Consider the following 23,618-nt stretch of genomic DNA (forward strand, 5'->3'; position numbering starts at 1 on the left):
TGGGCAGGTGGTCCAGCATGGGATGAGGGATGAGCATCCCTACTTGGACCTTGTGCGGGGGGCATGGGGGGGCTGTACTTTGGCCAACACCTCCCCGTTGCAAAAGCCAGCATCCCTAGTCCTCCTCGCCAGGAGCGATATCGACAAGCTGTGCAGGTGGTCCAGCATGGGATGAGCATCCTTACCAGCCCCTTGTGCAGGGAGCAGCTGGGGGGCATGGGGGGGCTGTACTTTGGCCAACACCTCCCCATTGCAAAAGCCAGCATCCCTAATCCTCCTCGCCAGGAGGATATCAGCAAGCTGGGCAGGTGGTCCAGCATGGGATGCACGTGCATGGGGCAGGTATTATTCCTCCCCATCCCCTGGCCAAGCCACCCCTGGGGTCTGTGGCCACCTTGCACAGAGCTCCACGCAGCACCAGCTGCAAACCCCAGTCCTGCCGGTCCCGGGGCTGCGGTGCGTAACATGACGCCATTGATTATTTGCACGGCTCGTCAGCCAGCTTTAACTATTTACAACGGTTGATCAGTCAAGTCATTGACAAGCTAACAGCTTTGTTTGCTTCTTCCTCTCTGCTCCTGCGGCCAATTTGTTCTGATCATTGTGCTAAGCAAAAGGCTATTTTGATTGTTTTCTCACCAAAAATGAACCGCGGCTCGTACAGGCTGTACCAGTGACACGGCTTTAATTGCGCCGTCTGGGAGAGAGAAACCTTCTCAGCCCGGTTCTTCCAAGCTCCTGTGCCATGGGCAGCACAAACCTCACCCCAGGGCGTTCCTGCCCATCCCTGCTCCAGTACTCCGATGCTCTCCGGAGAGCTGGATTCCCACTGCACACCTTCAGGTGTGGTTTGGGGAGCTCGAAGTAGCCCTCACTGATTTTTCCCACCCATGGGACCTGCTGATGGCAAGGAGGAGATGAAAACCTGTGCACTGAGGACAGGCACCCCCCTTAAAGCCTGCGGGCTGATGAGCAATCAGGCTCATTGCTGGCCTCCTGGCTTGGCGGGGGAGGGGGGAACGCCAAAGCTGAGATTAGAGAGGAAATCAAGCCAGAGTTTTCTCCTGCACAGCAAGGTGTTATTATTATCATCAAATCCCCAGAGTGTTTAAAAACAATCAAAACCCAGTAGCAGCAACTGGTGCATCGGAGCGAGCGCAATCAGGCACCAAACATGTCCTTGTCAGAGATTCAAATCTGAACTCTTGCAATTTGGAAAAGGTTGCGGTCTTTCTCGCTCTTTGTTTGTTTCTGAAGAAAAGCCACAAGGGGACATAAAAAAAAAAAATAGTCAGGAGGAGATGAGCAAAGCTGGCATCTCTGCTCCAAGGTGCAGCATCGCCACCCTTAGGACCTGGGGTTCACTTTGTGATGGAGCCGAGATGCCAGGACGGAGAGGTTTGGGAAGAGGCCATGGCTGCAGCAGCCGTGCATGGATGGAGGTTTGTCAGGACGGGAGCTGGAGGCTTGGAAGCCTTCCCTTGAGTATGGTGGGTGCCATCATCTTTGCTCCCCCCACCCGCCTGCTCAAGGGCCATCCAGCCATCAGTGAGGATGCTCAGCGCTTTGCTCCGCACCCTGCCCTCCTGAACTTGATTGAACCCCAAGCTGGAAGGCTCAGCTTCATCCTTTAGATGGTGGAGAGTTTACCTATTGCCTGCCCTGCCTGATAAATGAACTTACAGCTTCGGCACGGAGGGAGGACAGCAGACATGCAGCTGAGAAACCTCAGAGGACCCACACATCTTCATTAGGGAGGGAGCCAACAGGAGGAGTAACCTCATAGATCTCCCTTATGGAAATTTACTCTTAATAAAGAAATAATTTGGACAATGCATCACGCCAGAGCCACGCAGTGGGGTAGGGTGACACCGCTCGGGCTCTGTTGCTTGCTCAGTCCTGTCTCACAAGACTGTCCCACACGAGAGATGCTCTGCAAACGTGGAGCTGCCAGCACAAGCCATCCACTGTCCTTGGCCACCTCGGGCCTCCAAGGGATGCCAGCACATCATCCATGAAACACCATCCTTCTCCATCAGCTCCTCTGTGTGGAGGATGCCAGAGATACGGGGGCAGCAGAGGGATGCAGGGTGGTGCTGGCAGCATCCTGCTGGCAGCCGTCACACACGGGGACAGCTCTTCTCTGAGGATGAGAGGGGACTGCCACACTACGGCACTAGGAGTTGAAGGTACTGCTGGTAATAAAGCAACAAAAGCCATTCTCTGAGCAATTTGTAGCAATTAATAGCCATTCCCAGGAATGAAATGTTAATTAATTCACTCCCTGAGCCATGCATTTATTTAAGGTATTTGTGGGTGTTCTTGGTACTTTTATTAAGCAATTAAAATGCGTCCAAGAAAATATTTATCTATTTTAAGTCATTCTTAGTAAACACAATTTATATGGCAAGCAACCACTTTTTTTTTTTTTTTGCATTGTTAATTAAAAATTACGATACACTCCACTTCCCTGGGTTATACAGCCAATCTGCCGGGAGGTCTGGTTCAAGGAGCACGCGTGCTGCTGGCAACTGCAAAAAAAACCTCCCTAGGAGCCTGCAGGATAGATTTAGGTAGTGCAGGATGGATTTAAGTAGTGCTTGAGGGGACATGGTAGAGTTCAGCGAGCCCCAGCACGCCTGTGCTGGGGGGGTGGGCACTTGTGATGCCCTCCAGTTGTTCCTGTGCCACTGGGAGATGCTGGAGAGAGCCGTGGCCTGGTGAGGAGCTTTATAAAGAAGAGTACATACGAGCCCTACAGCCTTTCCAGGGCTGTAAAGTAAATAGCTTGTTCACGCAGGCTGTTTGTTGAAGAATTACAAGTCCTTGTACCGCAGACAGAGGAATTTATTTGTTACAGCAGTCTCGGGCAGCACTCAGACAGATGAAGTGCTTGCTAGCGATGCTCCTCTATGTACCGATGCTCTACAAGGTGGGTTATGCTCTTGTTGCAGTTAGCTCTGCATGGGCTCTGCGAGCCTGGAAGCCCAGCCAGAAACAGGATCCCTGGGGAGAAGGGATGGAGCTGCTGGGTAAAAAGCCCTTGTGCAGAAGGAGACCTGGCTGAGCATCTGCCACTGAGACCCTGGGAGGAAGCTTCATCCTGGTTTCCAGCAGGTTTCCATCGGAAAAACCAGAGCAGGTCACTGAAGAAACACTGACATCTGGAAAGCAAGACAAAGCCGCGACGTTGCTTGTGAGCTGGCGTATCCCACACTGTCCTTTCTTATTTGCTTGCGTGTACTCTTACTGGGAAGCAATCAATGGAGCAGAAAGCTGCTACTTCCCTGGAGAGCATCTCCTTGGAAGAGTCCCCTCCTCCCTCTTATCAAGTGTTAAAAGGACCCAGTACAGGTTGAGTTGGTTTTTTCATTCTTTAATCGCTGGCTTTTCAGTGCTGTCTATAATAACCCCTTTGAAGTTCAGATCAAAATACCCGTTTCCTGGTTGAAATTTGTTTTCCTCCATCACCTGGGCCGATGCAATTTCCAGAAGATACTGAATGGGGAGGCATCGGGCACTCCCTCCAGAGAGGCCAGAGGAAACCAAGGGCAGGTTAGAAATATGGGAAAGGAAATCACAAAATGAAACGCAGCTCAGAAGGGAAGAAATGCGCGTCTGGGGAAGCAGCCAGAGATGGAGCTGGGTGGAGAGAAGGGAAGATGAGCAAATGTGCCGAGCCGGAGGGGCTGAGGGACAGCAGCAGACGGATGCTGGGCCTGCATTGGCCATATGACGTGGGATAGTGGGGAGAGGTGGTGAATTTGGAGCTGGATCCTGAGAAGGTGCCTGTCGGTGGTAGAGAGCAGGCAGTGAAGGCACTTCATGGCGATGCTGCCACTGTCACCCTGTAGGGACCATCCAAGGAGCGCAGGAGGCTGGCACGGGTCCCCTGGCATCCCCTCTGCCCTGCTAACCTTCAGCGTGGAGACCCCGAGGGAATCACAGGGAGAGATCCTTTGGGCAGGATCCCCAAGGGAAGACCCTCGCCCCTCTCCTGGGGCAAGCTCAGCATGGGGAGGGGGGCACGGCGGTGCTGTGCTCCCCCTGCACAGACCTGTCCCTGCAGCCCCTGCAATATGCTTTGGCTTCGGTGGAAAACCAGCAGCAAAAAAAAATGATGGGTGAGTTAGCAGCTAAGTCATACGAGGAGAGACTAGAGGAGGTAAATTTATATAGTCTGGAAAAGACCCTGGGCGACACGTTTGCGATCTATAAATACCTTCAAGGTAACAATATAAATGAAAGAAGCCCCTGCTCTCAAGGGTGGTAGGACAAGGAGCGCTGGCTGGGAGCCAGGCTGGATGTAATAAGGCTGGTGAGACATGAGGAAGAAATCATGAAGAGCCAAAGCGGTGGAGGTGGTGGCTGGGGCTGCAGGAGCATCCTCCGCATCTGCTCAGCTCGGTTTTATTCATATTCTGTTTATAAATAATTACTGAAAGGTTAATAGGTGAGGAAGGCATGTTATGGGCTTGTTAAAAACTTGAGTAACTTGCCTTCTGGCTGTCCACGAGCACATCACGGGAAGCTTTACAAGAGGGTTATCAGCTGTCGTTATTAAAAACCAATTTGACATTATAAAAGATCTATACTGCTTGTTCAGCCACATTGATTTAGCAGTGTTAAGCCTTGGAAAACTGGAGCAAGAACCTTGATCTCTGCTGAAGCACAAAAAATTGCTGTTTGTGACACATCTCTGCACTCGGGAAATCCAGTTTTGCGGAAGCGATGGGTTTTGAACAAACAGATAAAGCGCCGTGCCACGGTTGTTGGGGTCTGTTTTCCCAAGCTGCTGCAAAGTCAAACAACTCTCGGAAACCTTGACCTCCGTTTCGCTTTCCTTTGCAAGGTTCAGGAGGATCTGGAGCCCACCTCCGGGCACTGGTCCAGCTGGTTTCCAAGCCCTGAGCCCTCCACATCCCCGCTGGGAGCAGGAGCTGCAGGCAGTCTGCAAGGGCATGACCCAGGGAGCTCACAAGTCACTTTTATCCTCATTTTGAAACCTCTTTCTTGTCCTTTGAGGAGCAGGGAAGGTGGTTTTGTGCAAAATAACCAGGAAAGTGGCAGGCACAAGAGAAGCACCGGGTTCCCCCAGGGTTTTGGTGCCGGGCTCACCCCGTCCCATTCCTGCTGCAAGGAAGCGTCTTCATGTGGCTGGTGCCTCCTTTGAGCACCTGAGCAGCAGGATGAGACCCTTCAGAGGCTGGAAATCCGCTCGTGGCTTGGAGCCTTTATGGGGACAGAGTTGCCAAAGGAGCTTAACAGAGCAGGAATACTCCTGGCAAAAAGCACAGGGTGTTGCCACGTTCACCGGCTGGAGTCGCCCTGTCCCTGTAGCTCTCTACTTTCTTTCCTTGCTTTCTTTCATCAGAACTTGCTGAGCTGTGGCTTCAGGAGGCAACGAGGATGTGTCTCCTCCACCCCACAACCTGTGCAAAGCTTCAGGGACGAGATGTCCGAGCTCTGCCACATGCCCCCAGCTCTCTCCTGCCACAGCCCAGGGAGCAAGGAGCATCCCCAAGGGCCAAGCTGCTGCCAGGGTGCTGGCCGTTGCTGTCTGTGATGGGCAGTGTCATTCCTGCGGCAAGGAGGCAGCAGGGCAAGGCAGATCCCATCAGGAAGCTGGGAAGAGAGATGCTGAGGTGAGTCTTGCTGGCTGACCTCTTCCAAGCCCCTTGGCTTGGGTTGCAGTTCCCTGTGGAAGGAGAAAGGCATCACCAAAGCATCACGGACCATTCAGTCCTTCGGAGGAGCACCTGGAAGGCGTCGCTTGTGCTCGTTTTTCCATACGAGGCACCTCCCTCATTGACACACCAAGCGCAGCCCTAGGAATAAAAGCGGCGTCTCCTGATTAATTATTGAAGGGGGAGTCCGGGGAGGAAGGGAGGGAAAGGAAGCTGAAGTGGCCAGTCAGCATCTGTTAGAGGTGCAAAGATAAATGAACTGCGAGAGCAGACAAGTGCATACAAATCAGCTCACATCTGTACCGCTAATACATCTCTTTCAAAACGCTTGTGTCATCAGATGGTGGGTGAAGCCTCCCAGGTCAGCTGTCCTGATTCAGTTAGGTTCATGTTAGCGGGCGCCGGGGGAATTGGCTCTAGCAGCGCTGTCAGAGTGTTTCCCAGCCTGCTGGGGATGGGCATTTCGCTCTTGCTCCAGCCCTATGGAGGCACTTGGAGAAGCCTCCTGTGCCTGCAGACCCTCTGAATGAGTTCGCTGTAGCCCCAGTCATCCTTCGTTGCTTTTAGGGCAGCAGGATCTGGCATTAAACCAAGGGGAACCCATAGCAGAGCGGTGGGGGTGAGAAATAAAGGCAGGAGCAGGAGATCCATGGGAGGACCGTGAGCAGATGCTGTTCTCCTGGAAGGGGACAGCTTTCCCAAAACCACCCCACCGACCCCACGTGGGAAGCAGCCTCCGTGGCTCATCTCTCCAGCGCAAATCCAGCACCCAGTGCCTGCATCTTTCCTCAACCCAAACATCCCAACCCATCCAGCACGGAGGAGGGCAGCAGCCCCAAGACAACAGGAGCAGAGAAGCCTCAGGGAAATCCTCTTCCCTCTAATTTCCCTGTCAGTTGTTGTGGGGAGGGAGGGGGGGGATTTTTGTCTATTTCCCCCCCACCCGCCCCAGGCTGCTGCCTGTGCTTTCTTTCCTTTCCCCCAAAGAGCGGCTGGAGTTTCACACCGCCTGACAGCATCTCCTGTCTTTCCCACCCGTTCCAGAGTGGCAGGTTGCCAGATGGTGCCCCATTAGGTCACATTTGCTCATTGTTTGGCAAACAGCGGCTTAATTCAAGTGCTGAGTTGACAGCTTGTTCTCCAAGACAATTTGCAAGTTGCAGTGTTGCAAATGCCAGCTTGGCTTTTCAGGGTGATGTTATTTCAGCTGCCTTAAAGGGATAAAGTTCTTTCTGATTGGGGAAAAAAAAAAAAAAAGAAAAAGAAGAAAAAAAAGAAAAAGAAGAAAAAAAAAAAAAAGAAGAAAAGGGTGAAAGTTGGGCAGGGGAGGCGGGGGGGAGCCGAAAAGGTTTCTAGTGGTTTTGATGTGGAAGGACCAGCAGGCATTCAGAAAGGGGCTGCTCTCCTGGCACTGTGGTGGTTCCGCATCAGCAGAGGCTCTCCATGTCGCCTCCCTCCTGTCACTGAGGTCTTCCACCACCACCACCCCCCACAATCCCAGGCTTTCACAGGGAAATAGCAGGTTTGGTTTATTTTGGCAAGGTTTCACTAGGGGTATACGTCCCCATCACTTTGATGTCTCCTCTCCAAAGCCTGTGGTTATAATCCCTGCATCCCTGGGGAAGCAGACGATGCTGAGGACAAGTGCATGTCCCTCCCAAAGTCAAGGGCAGCAGCAGGCACCCTGTGGTGTGCCACCCCCCCAGCACTATGCCCCTGGGGTGGCAGTCTCCACCATCGCACGCACGTCAATGGCAAGTGACACAAAACAGCACCACGGTGATGCTCTTTCTTCTTCAACAGGTGGGCAAAAAAAGGCCAGGTTATAAAAGAAGCATCCGGTGACTTCTACGAAACCATTGTGGACCACACCTTCTTCTTTGAGCCCGTCTCCTGCGAGGTCACCAATGCGCTGGGCAGCACAAACATCAGCAGGACCGTGGACGTCTACTGTGAGTAAACGTGTCAGCTTGAGGCTGGCTTCCCAGGGCTAAGCAAGGCCAGCAGAGCTGCTGGAAAGGGGTGGAAAGGGGACGTGGCTAGATCTGACTTGCCCAGGGTGACCAGGACCTGCTGGGCTCTCTTGTAGCTCAGCCTCTGTGAGTGCTCTGATGGTGGGACCCATGATTTCCTCCGGCTTTAGGAGCACACAGCTCATGGTGGCTGTCCTTGGGGACCTGGTCATTCTGCAGCAGGCACCTGCCTCAGGCTTTTCTTTATTTGGGGGTCTTCCATGGCTGGGACCCATAGGTCCATCAAGAGCTACCGCTGCTCCCTCTGACAAGGTGGTGTCTTTGGTTTGAGGGTTTCTGGTTGACACAGCCCATCACTGGGAGTAACTCCAGTCTCCGCTGTGCAGTTGGACCCAGGATGGCGACAGAACCACAGTCCCTCCTCGTTGACCTGGGCTCAGACGCGGTCTTCAACTGTGCCTGGACTGGGAACCCATCTCTCACCATCGTCTGGATGAAGCGAGGCTCAGGCGTGGTAAGAATCGCTGCTGGGCTAGCGGGGAAGGGCACGTTCAGGGCGTGAGCTGCTGCATGATGCTCTCCATGGAGCAAAACCTGTGGGCTGGGAGCTCCTGGATGGACAGATGCTGGACCTGCGAGGCTCCTCCAGATGCAGGGGACAACGTGGCATTGCAGAGCTGTGGCTCCCAGGCTGCAGGTCCGCCAGGCTGCGGTGACTGTCCCCACTTAGCCCAGAGAAGTGCGTTAAGCAGCAAAGGCTTTATCGCCTTTGTCATATTTTGGATGGAAGTGCGTGTTGCATCCAGGCATTGGGATGGCAGGCTGGAAAATGGAGCTGTGTGCTAGCTGGAGTCCCATTTGGGAGAGGCAAAGGGGAAATGAGACTGCCAAAAATCAGTGCTGTCAGTGCCGTGGAGGAACCGAGGCAGCAGGTTGTCCCCCCACTGCCTTGTCGAGCCCTAGCAGAGCCATCATCCAGAGCACACGCAGCTCCTGCCCACAGGAGACGTTTGCAAAGCAGTGCTAATAGAGGGAGAATTGATTCCCATGATGATGGGCATCGGGGATGAACAGAGGCCAGAGCATCACTTAACCTCTCGCCGATGGGTAGCTCTGCTGCAAATTGCCTGCGTGTGGTCTGTGCTGGGATGGGCTTTTCTGGCCTCCAGGATGTGAGCTCGCATCCCAGCACCTTCACTCCAGCTCGCCTCCGCTGCGGGCTGGAGCCTGCTCAAGGTGGGGGGACCCTGGGTCTGGCCTCGCAGACTTCTCCACATCTCTTTTCTCCTGGAAAGGGTAAGGAGCTTTGCAAATAATCATGGCTCAGTCAGCCCAGGGAGACACGAGACACCCTGATCCCCTCTTTACACACAGGAGGGCTGAGCCAAGCCATGTCAAGCTAAAGGAGGGCTGAGACGTGAAACTGGTGCGGAAGGCACACGCAGGTTTGGGTTTGAAAAGCATCTTTCAGCTTGATCTGGGCAGACGTGGCCTGAAGTCGCTTGAGGCTGGGCATTACTGGGGAGCTGGACTCTCCCAGGAGCGAGCTGAGCCATCCGAGCCGCGATCCTCACCTCTGCTCCCCAGGCAGACACGGAGGAGGGGAGCGCACGCTGAGCCATTAACTGCTGGGGTGTTTTGTCCCAGCCATAATGACCTCGGCGCAGGCCATCTCCTGGGACATAATTATAGACTCGGGAGAGCTGATGGCTCGAATCCGCTAAGGAATCCCAGTGGGTCAATAATCCCTGGGTGGTTTCCCATCCCACGGCTGCAGTTGTTGTTTCTCAGGGTTATTATCGTTCCAGGCAACGCTTTCACACCATAGACTGCTATTTCATTTTCTCAAAACCACTGGAGTGTGCAGGGCGGCTGAAAGGAGCCGTGCACGGGGAGGATGAGGGCTTCTGACCCTCACGGTCCATGATGTCCACAAGCATCACGGCTCGCCTCGGCTAGCGGGCAGCAGGCAAGCAGAGCAGAGCAGCCTTCTCCCTTTTCATTTGGCTCCCTCTGGCTGACTCGTGCTGGCTGGGAGCATCCCTGGGCTCAGGACAGCCCCACCGGCCGGTTTAACCCAGCAGAGATGCTTGGCTTGGGTCAGCGGAGCTGCATCCATCCTCCCAGGGGGATGCCAGCAAGGGGATGCTGCTTTGGAAAGCCATCAGCGCCCAGCCGTCCCAGTGGGATGCGGGGTCAGGGCTGCTTTGTTGCCAGCCCCTCCGCTTTCAGAGCCAGGTCAGGGTCCCACAGGATTGCCGCTTTTCCTCCTGCTTTCCCAGAAGGAAACAAATCAGAGACTGAGGAGCAGGTGAGAACAAGTAAGCAGAGGCATTTGCCTGGATGTCTTTGTAATTGATGCTAAAACAGCGGGTTTAAAAGGGATCTGAAACTCCGTGCCTCTGCTTCGTGCCAGGGTAGGGGTGAGACCCCCCATCTTCTTGCTACAGGGAGACCCAGATCCGTGTCCAGGCTTTACATGGGCACTAATTCCCGGATATATCAGCTGTGGGAAGGAGAAGAGGTGTGGGGTGGCCCCAGCCTGCAAAATCCTGGGGGAGAGAGCCGAGGGCAACCAGCAGGAATCAGCCCCCCGACACGCATTTCCAGCGCAGAAACGCATTGCTCCAAAAACCACTCTTTGTTTTAGACTTGCCACGGGTTTTTTTAAATACCACCAGTGCTGGGATTCTGCTGACAGCCTCGGCCACATCCCTCTGCTTCAGCAATTTTGAAGGTTTAATAAAGCTGCTAATTGCACTGCTGGGGCAGGAGGGCAGCGTAGTTAGTAGCCGCGCCGCAGTAGGGAGGGCTTACCAAAAGCGGCTGGGATTTCCCCGGCTATCCAGACCCGGTTCCCAGCGGTCTGCCCGCTCTCCAAGTTGGTCTCCCACCACTTCTGGGCCTGAAATCCCTGAGTCAATCCTGGCAGCCTCCCCTGCCCCCACGAATGTGGAAATGCAAGTGTGGAGCGTGGTTCTCTCCAAGGCTTTTCTGCGCCAGGTTGCAAGGGAGCTGTGTCATTGCAGCCACCATCATTTTTTCTCTTGCATCTTGAATGTCTTGCAACACTGGACTTGGTAAAAATTCAGATGAATAGGAACAGGACTTGTATTTTACACACACACACAAACTGGGTCATTTTTTTATTCTGTGGTTAACAGCGGTAAGTGGTATTCCCATGCCATCTAAGACTTTGGGCTCATCCACTTGTTTATTTCTGGGTTGCTCTGGAGCTTGTAACACGTGTCTCTTGTTCAGCCTCTCATCACACCCCCCCCCTGAAAGCAACCCCCTCCTCTTTTCCAGGTCCTGAGCAATGAGAACAAGCTGACCCTGAAATCTGTCCGCCAGGAAGATGCTGGGAAATACGTGTGCCGAGCCGTGGTGCCGCGAGTCGGTGCGGGGGAACGGGAGGTGACGCTCACCGTCAACGGTACCTCTCGCTTTCCTATCGCTGTTCTGTCCTGCCGTCGCAGTGCTTTAGTCCTGTTGCTCTGACACCTCACGCTGCCGAAATATCTCCTCGGATATTTGCTTTCAGAGCAAATCCCACCCACAGCTGGATCAGGGAGGGTCCTGCCCTGCAGGCAATAGGAGTAAATTGGATTTTGCACTCATTTGCCTAGAGATGCATGGGTTAAAAGCAAAAAAAGACCAACCCAACATTATCTAAGGCCCGCGTGGTTCCTTATTATCAACAGGGGTTTGTTGAGTAGTTGGGAGCTGGCGTCTTTAAATCTTTAATAGATTTATCTTGCAAAACCCTTGCAAGGTTGGAGAGCACTGTTGTCTCTGTTGTACAGCCAGAGAGCTGGGAATTGAGCCTGGATCCGAGAGCAGCAGCCTAATCGCTCTTTCAGAGCCCACGTGAGGATACCTGTGAGAGGCAGCAGGGCTATATAGCTCCTCCATGGCTGCTGGGGGCTCACCCAGCACAGTGTCAGGATGTGGCCCAGCCCCACACCCAAGCTCAGGAGCTGGGAAGCACTCCGGAGCCCTGGAATTTAATGATGACCTGGCCAGGACCCCGCAGCAGCTGGTAACAACTCTCAGCCTAAACACGGAAGGGAAAGAGCCAGGTGGACTGCAGATAGTGTAAACAGAGTATGAATTTTGCATTGTCTCTCACCTGCATGACAAACTGTGGCAGGCTTCAGTGTCCCCTCGCTGTCACAAAGAGGAGGAAATGAGCAGGGAAACAACACAGGTGGCAGCAAGCGTTAATTATAAATGAAGATAATGCAGGTGGGTAGATGCCCCATCCCTGGAAACATTCAAGGTCAGGTTGGATGGGGCTCTGAGCAACCTGATCTAGTTGAAGATGGCCCTGTTCATCGCCGGGGGCTTGGACTAGGTGACCTTTAAATGTCCCTTCCAACCCAAACTGTTCTACAATTCTGTACCGCCAGGAAGGGAAGCCAAGGGCAACGCAGCAGGGGACTGAAAACCAACCGCTCCCTTGACTTCAGCTCAGCTCCTCGGAGCCTGCACGCTCCTTCCCTGGCAGCTGCTGGGTTTTAATTACAATTAAACTAGCTGGTGGAAAACAAAGCAACAAATTAGCACAAAGAAAGAACCTGCTCCTTTCCTGACACCTACCAGGCACACGGCTGCCTGGAGCAGAGAGCAAAGCACTCGGCAGGCTGGGGGCCGTTCGGAGCGTGCACATGGAAAAGTTGCTCTCTGGAGCTTTGCAGCTCACGCCGCTGAGCTTTTCACCTCGCAGAGCTGATGGGGGAGCACATGAAATCCGTGCCCTGAGGTTCGCTGCTCAGCTTTTGAGCATCTCCCGGGAGCCAGCTGCCTGCTGCATCCCATCCCACTAGGATGTGCTGCTGGCTGGGGGGCTCCACTGCTGCAGTTTGGTGCAACTCCAAGGTAGCAACGCTGGGATGAGCCAGCACGGGAGCTGGACCCTACACCAAGGGAGAATCCCACACCTCCATCGAGGTGGTCTCCTGACCCTCCAAGCTAGGAGAGCCAAGGCAGGCAAGCCCCAGAACAGCATCCCTGGGTCCAACAACTGCTGAGCACCAGGGCTTGGAGCCCATCATGCACCCGGCTCCGGAGCACAGCGTGGTGTATCTAATCCAGCTAATGAATTCTGCTGAAAGTCTTTTCTACTGTAATTTGAGAGGGAAGTTGAACGCTTCATATTTTCAAGTGATTTTAAATCCAGAGGGTGATACAATTGTCTTGGTATTACCAGGTGCCTTTCTCCGTGGGCTGGGATTCGTCACAGTAAAATTAGGCGTTTAGAAGTGTCTTTTCTGGGCTGGCTGCACAGGCTGTGATCAGCGCACGTGGGCTTCAGAGGGGCTGATCCATCCCACCAAGACGGACACCCCAACGCAGGGGTCTTCATCTGAGCCAGTATGAGCTGCAATCCCACCTGTAGAGCCCATCCACTCTCCCAACTGTCTGAAATCATGGAAGCAAGATGCTGGGGTGGGAGAGCATCCTCCTGCCCTCCCCGCCAGCAGCCTTGCCAGCCAGGTCTGTGCCTGCAGAGAGCAGCCCGTCCCCGTGCCGGAGCACGGGGCCACCAGCCTGAAAGGCAGCAGATATGATTCAGAGTCTGGTTAATGGGAAGGAGGATTATGCAAACGAGCAGCGTTTGGCAGGGCCAGAGCAGCAGCGGCAAGAAGGCAGCGAGGAACCGTTGGTGCCATCATAAATCAGCAGCAGTTGGATTTACAGCCCCTGCACGAGCCAAAGCCTCCGGATGCTCCTGACTGCACGCAAGCCTGGTTACAGCTCCCAGCCCGGCAGGAGAAGCATCCCAAGATGACCTTCCCAGCAGGATTGCCTGCGATGTGCTCTCCCCATGCACCATCCGGGCTCGGCAGGGGCTGCTGAGCAGGGACCACCCCTTGCTCTGCAAGAAAAGTTTTGTTAGAAGGGCTGGACAATTCTGTTCAGGCTTTTGTTTGCCTGGGATTCACTCCAACAAGCAAGCCAAGCCTGCTGGAGAGCTGGGAGTGGAGCAAGGACCGACCTGCCAGTCAGGAGCACGTGGTGGTGGCCCTTCAGCTCATGCTGCAGACACTGGGGGCTTCACCGAGCGTGTCCCCACCACCTCGGGGTGGTCCCTCACCATACCAGGCAGCACCAGCCAGCTTCTACAGGAAGGAAGGAGTTAAACCAAACTCTCCTGCCAAGCCATTGCCAACGCGGGGAGGAAAGGTTCAGCAGGCTGGAGAAGCCGAGGCCATCCTTTCATTCCTCCAAGGCTCCCAAAGTCAGCGAGCTGCCTTCTCTTTTGTGTGAGCCGCCAGGACCGCACAAATAAATTGGCACCGGAGCGCTAAAAATAACCGCAACCAATAGCTCCATCATTTATATCCATAGCAACATTGTTTAAAGCCTTTTTCCTGCCTGTGGGCTGTCTCACACTTAGCGCTGAATGCCAAGCCGGAGATTGGCAGCTTTCATAAGGAGCCAGAGCCTGGTGGAGAATCAAACGCCGGCCCCAAATGTGAAGAGGCTGCAACTTCATGCTATTATTTCTGGGCATGTTCATCTCACAAATGGTCTTTAGTCATATGCTATTATCATGATGATAAGCCTTCGACTCTGAACTCCTACAGCAATAATAAACCCCAAAGCCGTTGGCATTTGTGCCATTTAAAATCCACCCGCCTTGGGAAAAATGATCCTTTTAATGATTATTAAGCCATTTTTCTCTAGCGTCACCCAGTCTTGGAGTGCTTCCAGAATTTATAAGTAACATACAACCCTTGAAATAGAAAGAAGATGGCTTTTTTTATTATTATTATTGTTATTTAAGCCTGGCCTATGGATCCCATCACTGCTCTTGCCTCTGTTGGCTTTGGGTTCATCAGTGGGCAGGGCAGGCGAGCAGTATGATCACCCAGCACGTGAGCTGCGATGCTCATCCTGCATGACTTGGGCCACTCTTGGAGGATGACGAGACCAAATAGGTCCCCACCACGTGTCCCATCCGGAAGGAAAAAGCCACATCCCATGTGCAGGGCCATCTGCCCATCCCGCTTGGCTGTTGGCAGGGTTCTGGTCTTGCAGCAGGCGTGGGGAGCCGAGGCCAAGGCTAGCTGACGTTGCCACCTCGGGCATGTTCACGAAGGCCAGGTGCTGCTTGCATCCTCCTGAAAGGAAGAAAAGCCAGGAATCAGCCGGACTCCCCCAAGACCATGGCCAGCGCGTGTGCAAGATGGGCTTTCAGCGATGGATAAATGAGAACGCACACCTTGGGAGCGTGCCTAGAACATCTGGAAGAGCGTTTGGACAGCAAACCACAACAACGTGTCTACTTTTTTTGTCTTTTTTCCAATAAAAAGGGGCACGACGTTTTCCACCCATGTGCAGCTATGACCATTACACCAAAACAAGCCCTGACCTTCTCCTTTACGCACAATTTTGACGGCGGCTCACTTCCCGCAGTAATTTCCTGCGCTGCCAGACCCGTATGTCTGGTCAGTGCTTCGCTGAGCTGCTTTTTCATGCATCTCCCCTTGGAACACCATCGGGAAGGAAGGATAGGGCTCTGTCATGGTGGCAAGTGGTTGGGGAGCGTGAAGGTTTGCTGCAGGGAGGTGTGACTGGGATCATTTCGATAGGCGACTCCCTGTGTGAATGCACAGAGTGAAAACTGTGGCATTTTGGTGCATTCTGCAAATTCATAAATGAGTGGTTTGGAGGAGAGTCAGTCAGGGAACATCCAGGTGAATCTGCTTCTCCCCACTTTACCCCAAATCCTTGAGACTTTCCTTAAAGGAACACATCCTTTAAGCTGCAGGGGCAGGGGTGGGGAATGGGAAAATATTCTCAAACCCACAAAGGATGGTTAGATGTGGGAAAGGATGAGCACAGCAAGCTCTCCCACTCCCACCCTCCCAGGGACCTGGGCTCCAGTCCCAGCTGAGGTTGTCCCCAGCGGTATCGTGGCCTCTCGTAGCGACTCCTTGCAGCTCTCACACATTGCACGGCCAGCGCGGAGCCTGCTGATGGTTGCAGCGCGTTTGCACATCCCTCTGGACCCGTGTGCATGGGTGGGGGTGATGACAAGGCTGTATTTTCTGACAAACCCAGTGACAAACTCAAAACCAAGTGACAACCCAGAGTGAACATCCAAAATAGCCGAGCTGGGGCAGGGGGGCTCTGCCGGCCCCTGCCTCCTCCCTCTCCCTGCATCCCGCTGCCTGCCTGCAGCTCAGCTTGTTGCTGTTTTCTTTTCTGCTAGCAACAAGCCACTCATAGAAATGCAAATCTGCTTTAATTAAGGAGGCTACTAAACAGCAATTAGGATCCCAGCTCTTGTGCTGCTCCCTTGGGGTGATCCTCTCCTCTAGCGGGAGATCGCTCCTGCAGGGCTGTTGGAAGAACTGGGGGTACAGGGATCCCACCAAGCTCTCCTCTCCAACCCCTTTTCTCCCATCCTTGTCTTCAGGATGGTCCACCAAGGCAGGACAGGGACATTTCCCTTCACAAGTCCCTCAGGTGATACGTTTGGCCTCGTATTGCTCAGGGAGAGCCTTTCCCAGCCAGGCTGGGCTCCTTTTGCCATCCAAATGGTGCAGGAGAGCCCAGCTGATGGGCTCCCAAGGTTTTTCCAACAGAAATTTCTCCACCATATTGGGCAGGCTGGTTGCAGGTCACTGATTGTGGCTTGCGGGTAGCAGCTGCTTGTCAGTGCCTCTTTCTGCCCTCCTACTGCTTCGTTAAGCTCCTGGGAGCAATTAGTGTAATGGTGATTTAGCAAATCTGGGAGAGCACAGAAGAAGACCAGGTGTGTTGGGTTCTTGCTTTGCTTCTGGAGCAAAAAGCCCTTCTCAGAGGCCAGGTTCACCAGGGAGGTTTCCACGGGATGGTGCGGTCACCATCTAGTGCCGGGGATGGGAGAGGAGAGATGGGGACACCCTGGTGCTTTGTGGGGGCAGAAAACCAGCAGAGCCTTAAAGCAAAGCCCCTGCTCTGCGTCCTTCTGCATCAGAGGAGGTGAGGGAATGCTTCTCCATCCCTCCCCTCAAAGAGGAACCCCGACGTCCCTCCACAGCTCTGCTAACAGCCTCCCCAGCACCGCCAGAGCCTCGCGTGGCAGCCAGCCGTGCCAGGTGCCAGCAGCCCTCTCCTCTCTCTTGCAGGGCCACCCATCATCTCCAGCACCCAGACGCAGCACGCCCTGCACGGCCAGAAAGGGCAGATCAAGTGCTTCATCCGCAGCACCCCGCCGCCAGACCGAATTGTGAGTAGCATCCCATGGGAAACGGTGGGCGCCTTGTACACCTTTAGGGTGCCCTACGGTGGGCAAACCTGCCCCAGGCTGACCCCTCTCTTGCTTGGCAGGCTTGGTCCTGGAAGGAGAACGTCCTGGAGTCTGGGACCTCCGGGCGCTACACGGTGGAGACCGTCAGCACGGATGAGGGTGTCATCTCCACACTGACCATCAGCAACATCGTCCGGGCTGATTTCCAAACCATTTATAACTGCACCGCCTGGAACAGCTTCGGCTCCGACACGGAGATCATCCGGCTCAAAGAGCAAGGTGGGCATCCCTGCGGAGCCAGTGGGGGCTGTTGAGCAGCGGGAATTAGCAGCTGGCCGGGCTGTAAGAGCGGGGAGATGCTGTGAGAGGCAGGAGGTGCTCGGAAGAGCTCTTGGGATGTCAAAGAGGAAAATAGGAAGGATGGTGAAAGTGCTCCAGCCATGCTAGCTGTAGGGTTGCATCCTTAGGGTACCTGGCAGAGGGTCAGGAGGTGGGACAAGCCCTGCCAAGTCTCTGCTTGAGACGGTATTGCCCAATTTTGCCTGTCCTGCTGAAGCTGGAGGGCACGGGCCGACCCTGCACCCTCCACTCCTTGTCCCACAGCACAAGGTGATACCACTGCCACAGGCTGGAGGATTATTTATAGCCTTGGAGAAACAGGACCAGCTGCTCCTACCAAACCCCGCTGCTCCGCGGTGATGGGGTTGAGCAGGAGGAAGGCGTTTGGGCTGGTGGCAACCCTCCATCCCGGCCACCAGCCACTACAGCAGCACGTGTTTTGCAGGGCTGGGCTTGCCCACCCAGCCTCCAAGGCACCTCGAGAAATTCTCAGGGTCTGGCCAGGGGATTTCCACTCTTAGGGCTCTCCATAGCAGGGGAGGGAGATGGCCTTTGTGAGCAACGCTTAGCTCCTGGAGGAACTCCAGTTCCCTTCTATTTTATTAAATGCCAGGGCAGGCAGGTGGATTGTTCTCATTAAGCCGTGATTTATAGGCAAGGCTGCCATCCAGATTAAATCAGAGCTAAATGAACCCCTTAAAATTAGCCTTGGGCTTCTTCCAATGCAAACAGAGCCAGTGGTTTTTCCAGGTCGTCTGCCAGTCAGCGGGAGCACTCAGCAGCAAGCCCTGGGTCCCGGCAGAGGGTGGCCGGGCAGCCGAGCCGGGTCGGAGCCGGCAACACAGCATCCAAGTCCGCAGCCGGCTCCGCATCTCAGATCTGAGCATCCCTGGCTAGGTGATGCGAGGGGACATCCCTGCCTTGGACAGGGGGATGCCACAGGGTGGCTGAGGATGCCGTAGGTGGCAGAGGACGTCCCCTTCACGGGGGCATCCCCGCGCTCGGAGCAGAAAGCGGAGCAGAGGGCTGAGTGCTCAGGAAGGCTGACATGTGCGCTTGGGCTGTGCAAGGCTGTGGACACTTGCTTTATTTTCAAACAGGTACGGAAATGAAATCAGGAGCTGGTATTCAAGCAGGTATGGAAATCATGAGCTGACGGTGAATGTGAATTGTCCCCAGCCATTACCACACCTGAGGACCCGGCGTCCTTATCCTGGCCCGCAGCATTCTGGCAGGGCAGGCAGGGCAGGGCAGAAGGGGCGTAGGAAAGCTGCAGGGCAGGGATGGGGACAGGGGCTGGGAAGCTGGAGCGCTCCTGTCTCCGCTCTGCCACCGACCCGCTCTGCAAACCCACACCGCCTTTCTGTGCCCCAGCTCCCCAGCCACCGAGAGGGGGATGATACGCCGCCGCCGCGCTTCAAAGTGCTGCGAAAGGGACCACTGAAGTGCTCTTACGAGGCAGAAAAGAGGGAGAACACAGGTTTCCAGGGTTATTTGCAGACATCAGCTTGTCTCAGCATCTTGGGAGAGTGCTAGCCAGCATCCATTGCAGCCAGAGCAGGGCTGAATGGATTTTCGGGCAGATGCTGTGGGATGTGCTGCCCTTGTGCCTTCCTTGTCCGCTGCACCAGAGCAGGGTGCGTGAGGGAGCACGTAGCCAGCAGACTGCTCCTCCTCAGCTCGCCCTTGCCTTCAGGATGCAGTTTCACCATCCCAGCCGCTGGTTCCTGTCACTGCCCTTTTGCTGTTAGCTTTCTCTTCAGCCCAGGAGAGCCCCCGGCACTTTCCCCACCCCATTCCCTGCATGATTCTCCATCATCTTCACCACCATCACTACCTGCTTCTTGCTGAGTTCTGCATTGCGGATTCCACTCCTCCAGTAAGCCAGTAAGCACTCCCAGGGACTCCAGGCTCCTGTCTTCTCACCCTTTTGCTCCACATTCCCCTGGGAGAGCTGAAAAAAGATCCCACGATGAGTTACCCCATTGGCAGGAGTGCTGCCTAGCAGGTGGCCTCAAGACATCCAGAGAAGAAAATCCCAGTTTCTTCCTGCTGGGGCTTAGCTGGTGTGCTGGAGGATGCTGGTTTCAGGATGAGCTCCTTGGTGCAGCCCGAACCAGCTCCAGCATCTGCGACCTGAGCTCCGGCTCGAGGCTGTGGGGCATGTGGGACTTGACTTTTCATTAGAGAGCCCAGGGGAATTAGCGCACTCGGCAGGTTTTGCGGTCTGCTCAGTGCCACGTGAGTCACGTCACCAGTGGCCTAGCTTGGGTGACAAGTGACGCATCAAGGGACTAGCAAACCCCAGCAGAAAATGCATGAGGAAGCTGGAAACCGAAAAGCATCAGCATAAACCACTAACCGAATCGCTTGAAACAACAAGCTAAGCGGGGAAGATTAAAGGCTCTTTTTAGATCAAGCATGAGTGGAAGAAGCTGAACTCAACCAGCACCTTTTTCTGATCACCCTGCAGTTCTCAGCGTAGGGCTCAGGACCGATGATGCCCCATGGCCACCGCTAAAGGGTAGCATGAAGTGGCTTTATAACTCCCCTGTGCCAGCTGGGATTAGATAATGTTGAAGAAATCCTTTGCTGACTACATGGGGAAGATGCTGATGGAATTATGACTCCCCCGGTCCCACCAGTAAGGATGTGTGCCCTTTAGGAAGGCTGAAAGGCACAGGCAGAATCTGTGATCCCAGGTCCAGGATGACATTTGCAGTCAAAACCAGCCAGTGGACAATGAGAAATGATTTCTTTATCACCCGGTCAAGTAGCAGCCCTGAGGCTGCTGAGCTTTGCTTCGCAGCTGGGTCACCCACGTGTCCCCGTGGTCCAGCAGCACTCACATCCCCCAGCTGTGCAGACAAAGAGGAAAGAGGACCACCTCTCTGCATCCATTTTTTTCCGAAGTTTATCCCGTCCATTTGCAAGCCAGGGATCCAGAGGAGAAAACACGTGTCGGAGGTGTCCAGGAAAGCGGTGAGGACACGCTCACCCAGCTTGGACAGGGTTACCCCTCTTTTGGCTCACTGTGGCTTCACAAGAGCCTTTGGGGTGGCTAGGAAGAACAGGAATGGGGACCTATAGGTATCTGCTGCTTTTGGGGAGAGAGTCTTGGGGATGCGGTTTATCATCCCAGCCAACATAAGCAGTTTGTGGTACCCACGGCTTTGATGTCCTGCGAGCGGGAGTGCTGCCTGTCGCTGCCGGGCAATAACCCAGAGAGCAGGCACTGACCCAGCTCTCGCCGTTAAGTAGGAGCTGTGCTCTGAGGGACTTCAGGAACTGAGCAGGGAGATAACAAGGCTCTTGGGCTGCAAATCTGACCCTCTCACCATAAATGTGATTTCGTATTCCACCCTCCCCACACCTCGCAAGCTGCTGCCTGGATCTGCGCAAATATATCAGCTTTGCTGGCTGAGCCGTGGTCTGAAATCCCCGCCGGGAACCCAACTGCAAAGTTATTGTAGGCAGAAGGATGCAAGCACGTAACCCCTGCTCTGTGGCAGGCTCTGCTCCCCCGGGGCTGCCTCCCGCAGCCCCCTGCCTACACACACACACCCCCCCCCGCAGCCCTCGCCCACCACAGCCGCCTGGCCTCTGCTCATCCCCGGCAGGGGCCATCCCTCCTGTCCCAGCCCTTGTAGCGCCCGCAGGGGTTGGAGGAGCAAGGACAGAGTTGATAAGCCAAGGGAGAAGGCAGGCCACTGGGATATAAAACAGGCAGAGGCTGTGAATGATGGCCCTTGGGTTAATTCATCCATATATACTTAACAGCATCTGCTAAGACAGCTGAGCTACCGCCTCTGGCAGGTGGGCTCGGTGCCCGACTCCATCCCTCTGTTCCAGCTCCAGCCTCTCTCCCATCCTGCCCTGGTGCCATTTCTCTTTCTTAATAGTATTAACACACCATTTTCTTTTGCGCTTTTCATCCTGTAGAGAGATTCATTCATTAACCCGCAGGGCGCAGTTGTTAACCTGCTCTTCTGGCTCCCTCTTCTCTCCCTCCCAGGGGAAACTGAGGCACAGAGAGATGGGGGCTTGCACAAACTGCGGCACGCAGCAGCAGCCCACGCCGGTGTCACCCACGCAGGGACGAGGGAGCGGGGAAGGAGGTCCATTTGGCCCCAAAACCCTCCCCAGGCTCATCACCGAGCCGCTTTCCAGTCGCCAGGGGTGGGTCCCTTGGGGAAAAGCCACCTCCCTGACCTTCATCCCGGCTTCATGCTCCCTCTCTTTCCTCTTGCAGAGTCGGTGCCGATGGCGGTGATCATCGGAGTGGCCGTGGGGGCCGGCGTGGCGTTCCTGGTGTTGATGGCCACCATCGTCGCCTTCTGCTGCGCCCGCTCCCAGAGGAGTAAGTGTCTCCCCTGACCCCGCTGCATCCTTTCAGGCAGGGCTGGGGCTAAAACCTTGCTGAGGCAGGGAGGGGGGGGAAAATAGCATGGGTCACAAAGAAATTAGAAGCTGCATTTACTGACATGGCACCGGCACAATCTGCTCCTCGTCTTGGTCTACCGAATGCTCAGCAAACGGCAGCCCCGTGGGAGGAGAGGATTTCGGAGCGCGTGGGAAAACGTGCCAGGGTAAACGCTGCTCCACACTAGAGCATCCTAGGGGCAAAGGGATTGCAAAGGGACCTGCTCTTCCTCCCTGCCCTGGAGAAATCCTGAGCTCCCAGAGGGAGAAGCTTCCTCACCATGCCACGTCGGTGCTTAAAAACCCTCCTCCGTTTGTGCTCTGTTCGGCTTCTGTTCTCATTCCATTTTTCTCTACATAAAAACGCGTATTTCCTAGTGGGAAAAATACAGCCAGCTGAGGGGATTTACATGGAACGTGTGGGTTTTGAAGCCTGGCCGTGGTGGGAATACAAGTTAAAGCGTCATTAGAGACACAGGTAGAGGAGGAGGAGGAGTAAACAGTGTGGCATCGTGTTGCCTCATTAAAAAGACACCAGAAAATTAAAGGAGGATTGTTGACTAAATGAAAAGGCATCAAACCAGGAGAGAGAAGAGTGTGATTGTCTGGAGCATCCCAGGCCACGGGGGAGTAGAGGAGATACTCGACGATGCTCCCAGCTTGGGAGACGGGTGGTACAGATGCTGGGATGCCAAGCTCTGTGTGTGTGTGCCAGAAAACCCAGTTGTTTTTCTTTCCTTTTTATTTTCCCTCCTCTTGATCGTTTGCAAAGCAATCAGGCACCAGGCTCCTCCTGGATTTGAGTATTAACGCACAGCCTCCCATGGCAGAAATGTGTTTCATTTTAGGAGTGATAACGATGCCTCTCCCTGGTTTATCCCGTTTTTTCTGAACTCTTGCAGCCTTCATTAGCAAGTATTAATGAACTAAATGGAGGGCAGTCATTCATCTTGCTTTTTGGGGAAGGATTGCTGATGGACAGGACCCCAGACCAGGCCAGTTTGACGTTGCAGAGACCATTCAGCAACGATGAACGACTTGAGCACCTGAAGAAAGCCAGGACCAAACCGTGTCACCGTGTCCACGGTTGGACGTAATCGGCCGTGCTTTCCCCACGCTGCATCACTCGGAGCCGGGGAGAGCATGTGCTTCATTATCTTCCTCTAATTTGATGTCACCAGATGGTGCAGGGTTCTTTACAGGACCTGGGATTTAACGCTAATGCCGTGACAACAGGTCGAAGATGTGGTGCACGTGCCGGCTTGGAGGGTCCCTCACAAGCTGGAAGCATGTAGGGGTTCGGCAGCTTTTTGGAGAAAAACCAGGGCTTGTCCTTCCAGGAGGGGACAACCCCACCCAAGTGTCTTGTGTGATTTATCCCTTGGATTCCCAGGAATCGGGAAGAAGAGGCATTTTCCTCGCCAGGGCTGGGAGCGTGTGGATTGGGAAGAGGGTAGTGGGAAGAGGGAGGCAAGGCAGTGCTTGGGGTCCCTTTCCTCCGCTGCGTTTCCAGTGCTGTCCCACTTAGAAAGACTTTGGTGTCCTGTATGCAACGAGCTGCTGGGTCTGGGCATCTTCCCAGCACGCTCGCTGCACCGCTGCTGTTCCTTGGCTTCTCCTGCAGTGCCATGCCCTGGGGAGAGGTCCTCAGCATCCCTGGACCAGAGCACAGCTCCCTGTGCTTCCCACAAGGCTTCTTTGCTACATCACTTTCGGATCAGAGCAAGCGAGTGGGAAGAGATCATCCAAGAGATCGGCAAAGATCCCTGCCCTGATCTCCCTTCCCTCCCCAAAGTGAAACAGGAGGAGGAATGGCTCAACTTTTTCTGGAGAGCCAGACCCAGCCAGGGATGCCAGCTTGGTAACAGATGCTTTGCTGGGTGCTTGGGCTGCCGCCCGTGAGGAGCGGGATGCTGAGGTGCCGACGAGGCAAATCCTGGGTGCAGGTGG

At 54.5% G+C, this 23,618-nt stretch overlaps 1 protein-coding gene across 3 annotated transcripts in view; it reads left to right on the plus strand.

Moving 5' to 3' along the window:
• KIRREL3 (kirre like nephrin family adhesion molecule 3) overlaps positions 1 to 23,618 on the plus strand; it is a 342,462-nt gene that overhangs the window by 306,835 nt on the left and 12,009 nt on the right. For 2 of the 3 annotated variants that reach the window (XM_037409940.1, XM_037409942.1), the window contains 7 exons: positions 7,491 to 7,639; positions 8,047 to 8,174; positions 10,970 to 11,096; positions 16,786 to 16,886; positions 16,988 to 17,186; positions 18,347 to 18,382; positions 21,499 to 21,606. In XM_037409940.1, coding sequence (XP_037265837.1) covers positions 7,491 to 7,639; positions 8,047 to 8,174; positions 10,970 to 11,096; positions 16,786 to 16,886; positions 16,988 to 17,186; positions 18,347 to 18,382; positions 21,499 to 21,606 — 848 coding nt within the window. The remainder of the gene's footprint in view (positions 1 to 7,490; positions 7,640 to 8,046; positions 8,175 to 10,969; positions 11,097 to 16,785; positions 16,887 to 16,987; positions 17,187 to 18,346; positions 18,383 to 21,498; positions 21,607 to 23,618) is intronic. The other variant, XM_037409941.1, reaches the window with a different exon arrangement.

Source organism: Falco rusticolus, chromosome 16 (genome assembly GCF_015220075.1).
Source record: "Falco rusticolus isolate bFalRus1 chromosome 16, bFalRus1.pri, whole genome shotgun sequence".
NCBI lineage: Eukaryota > Metazoa > Chordata > Aves > Falconiformes > Falconidae > Falco > Falco rusticolus.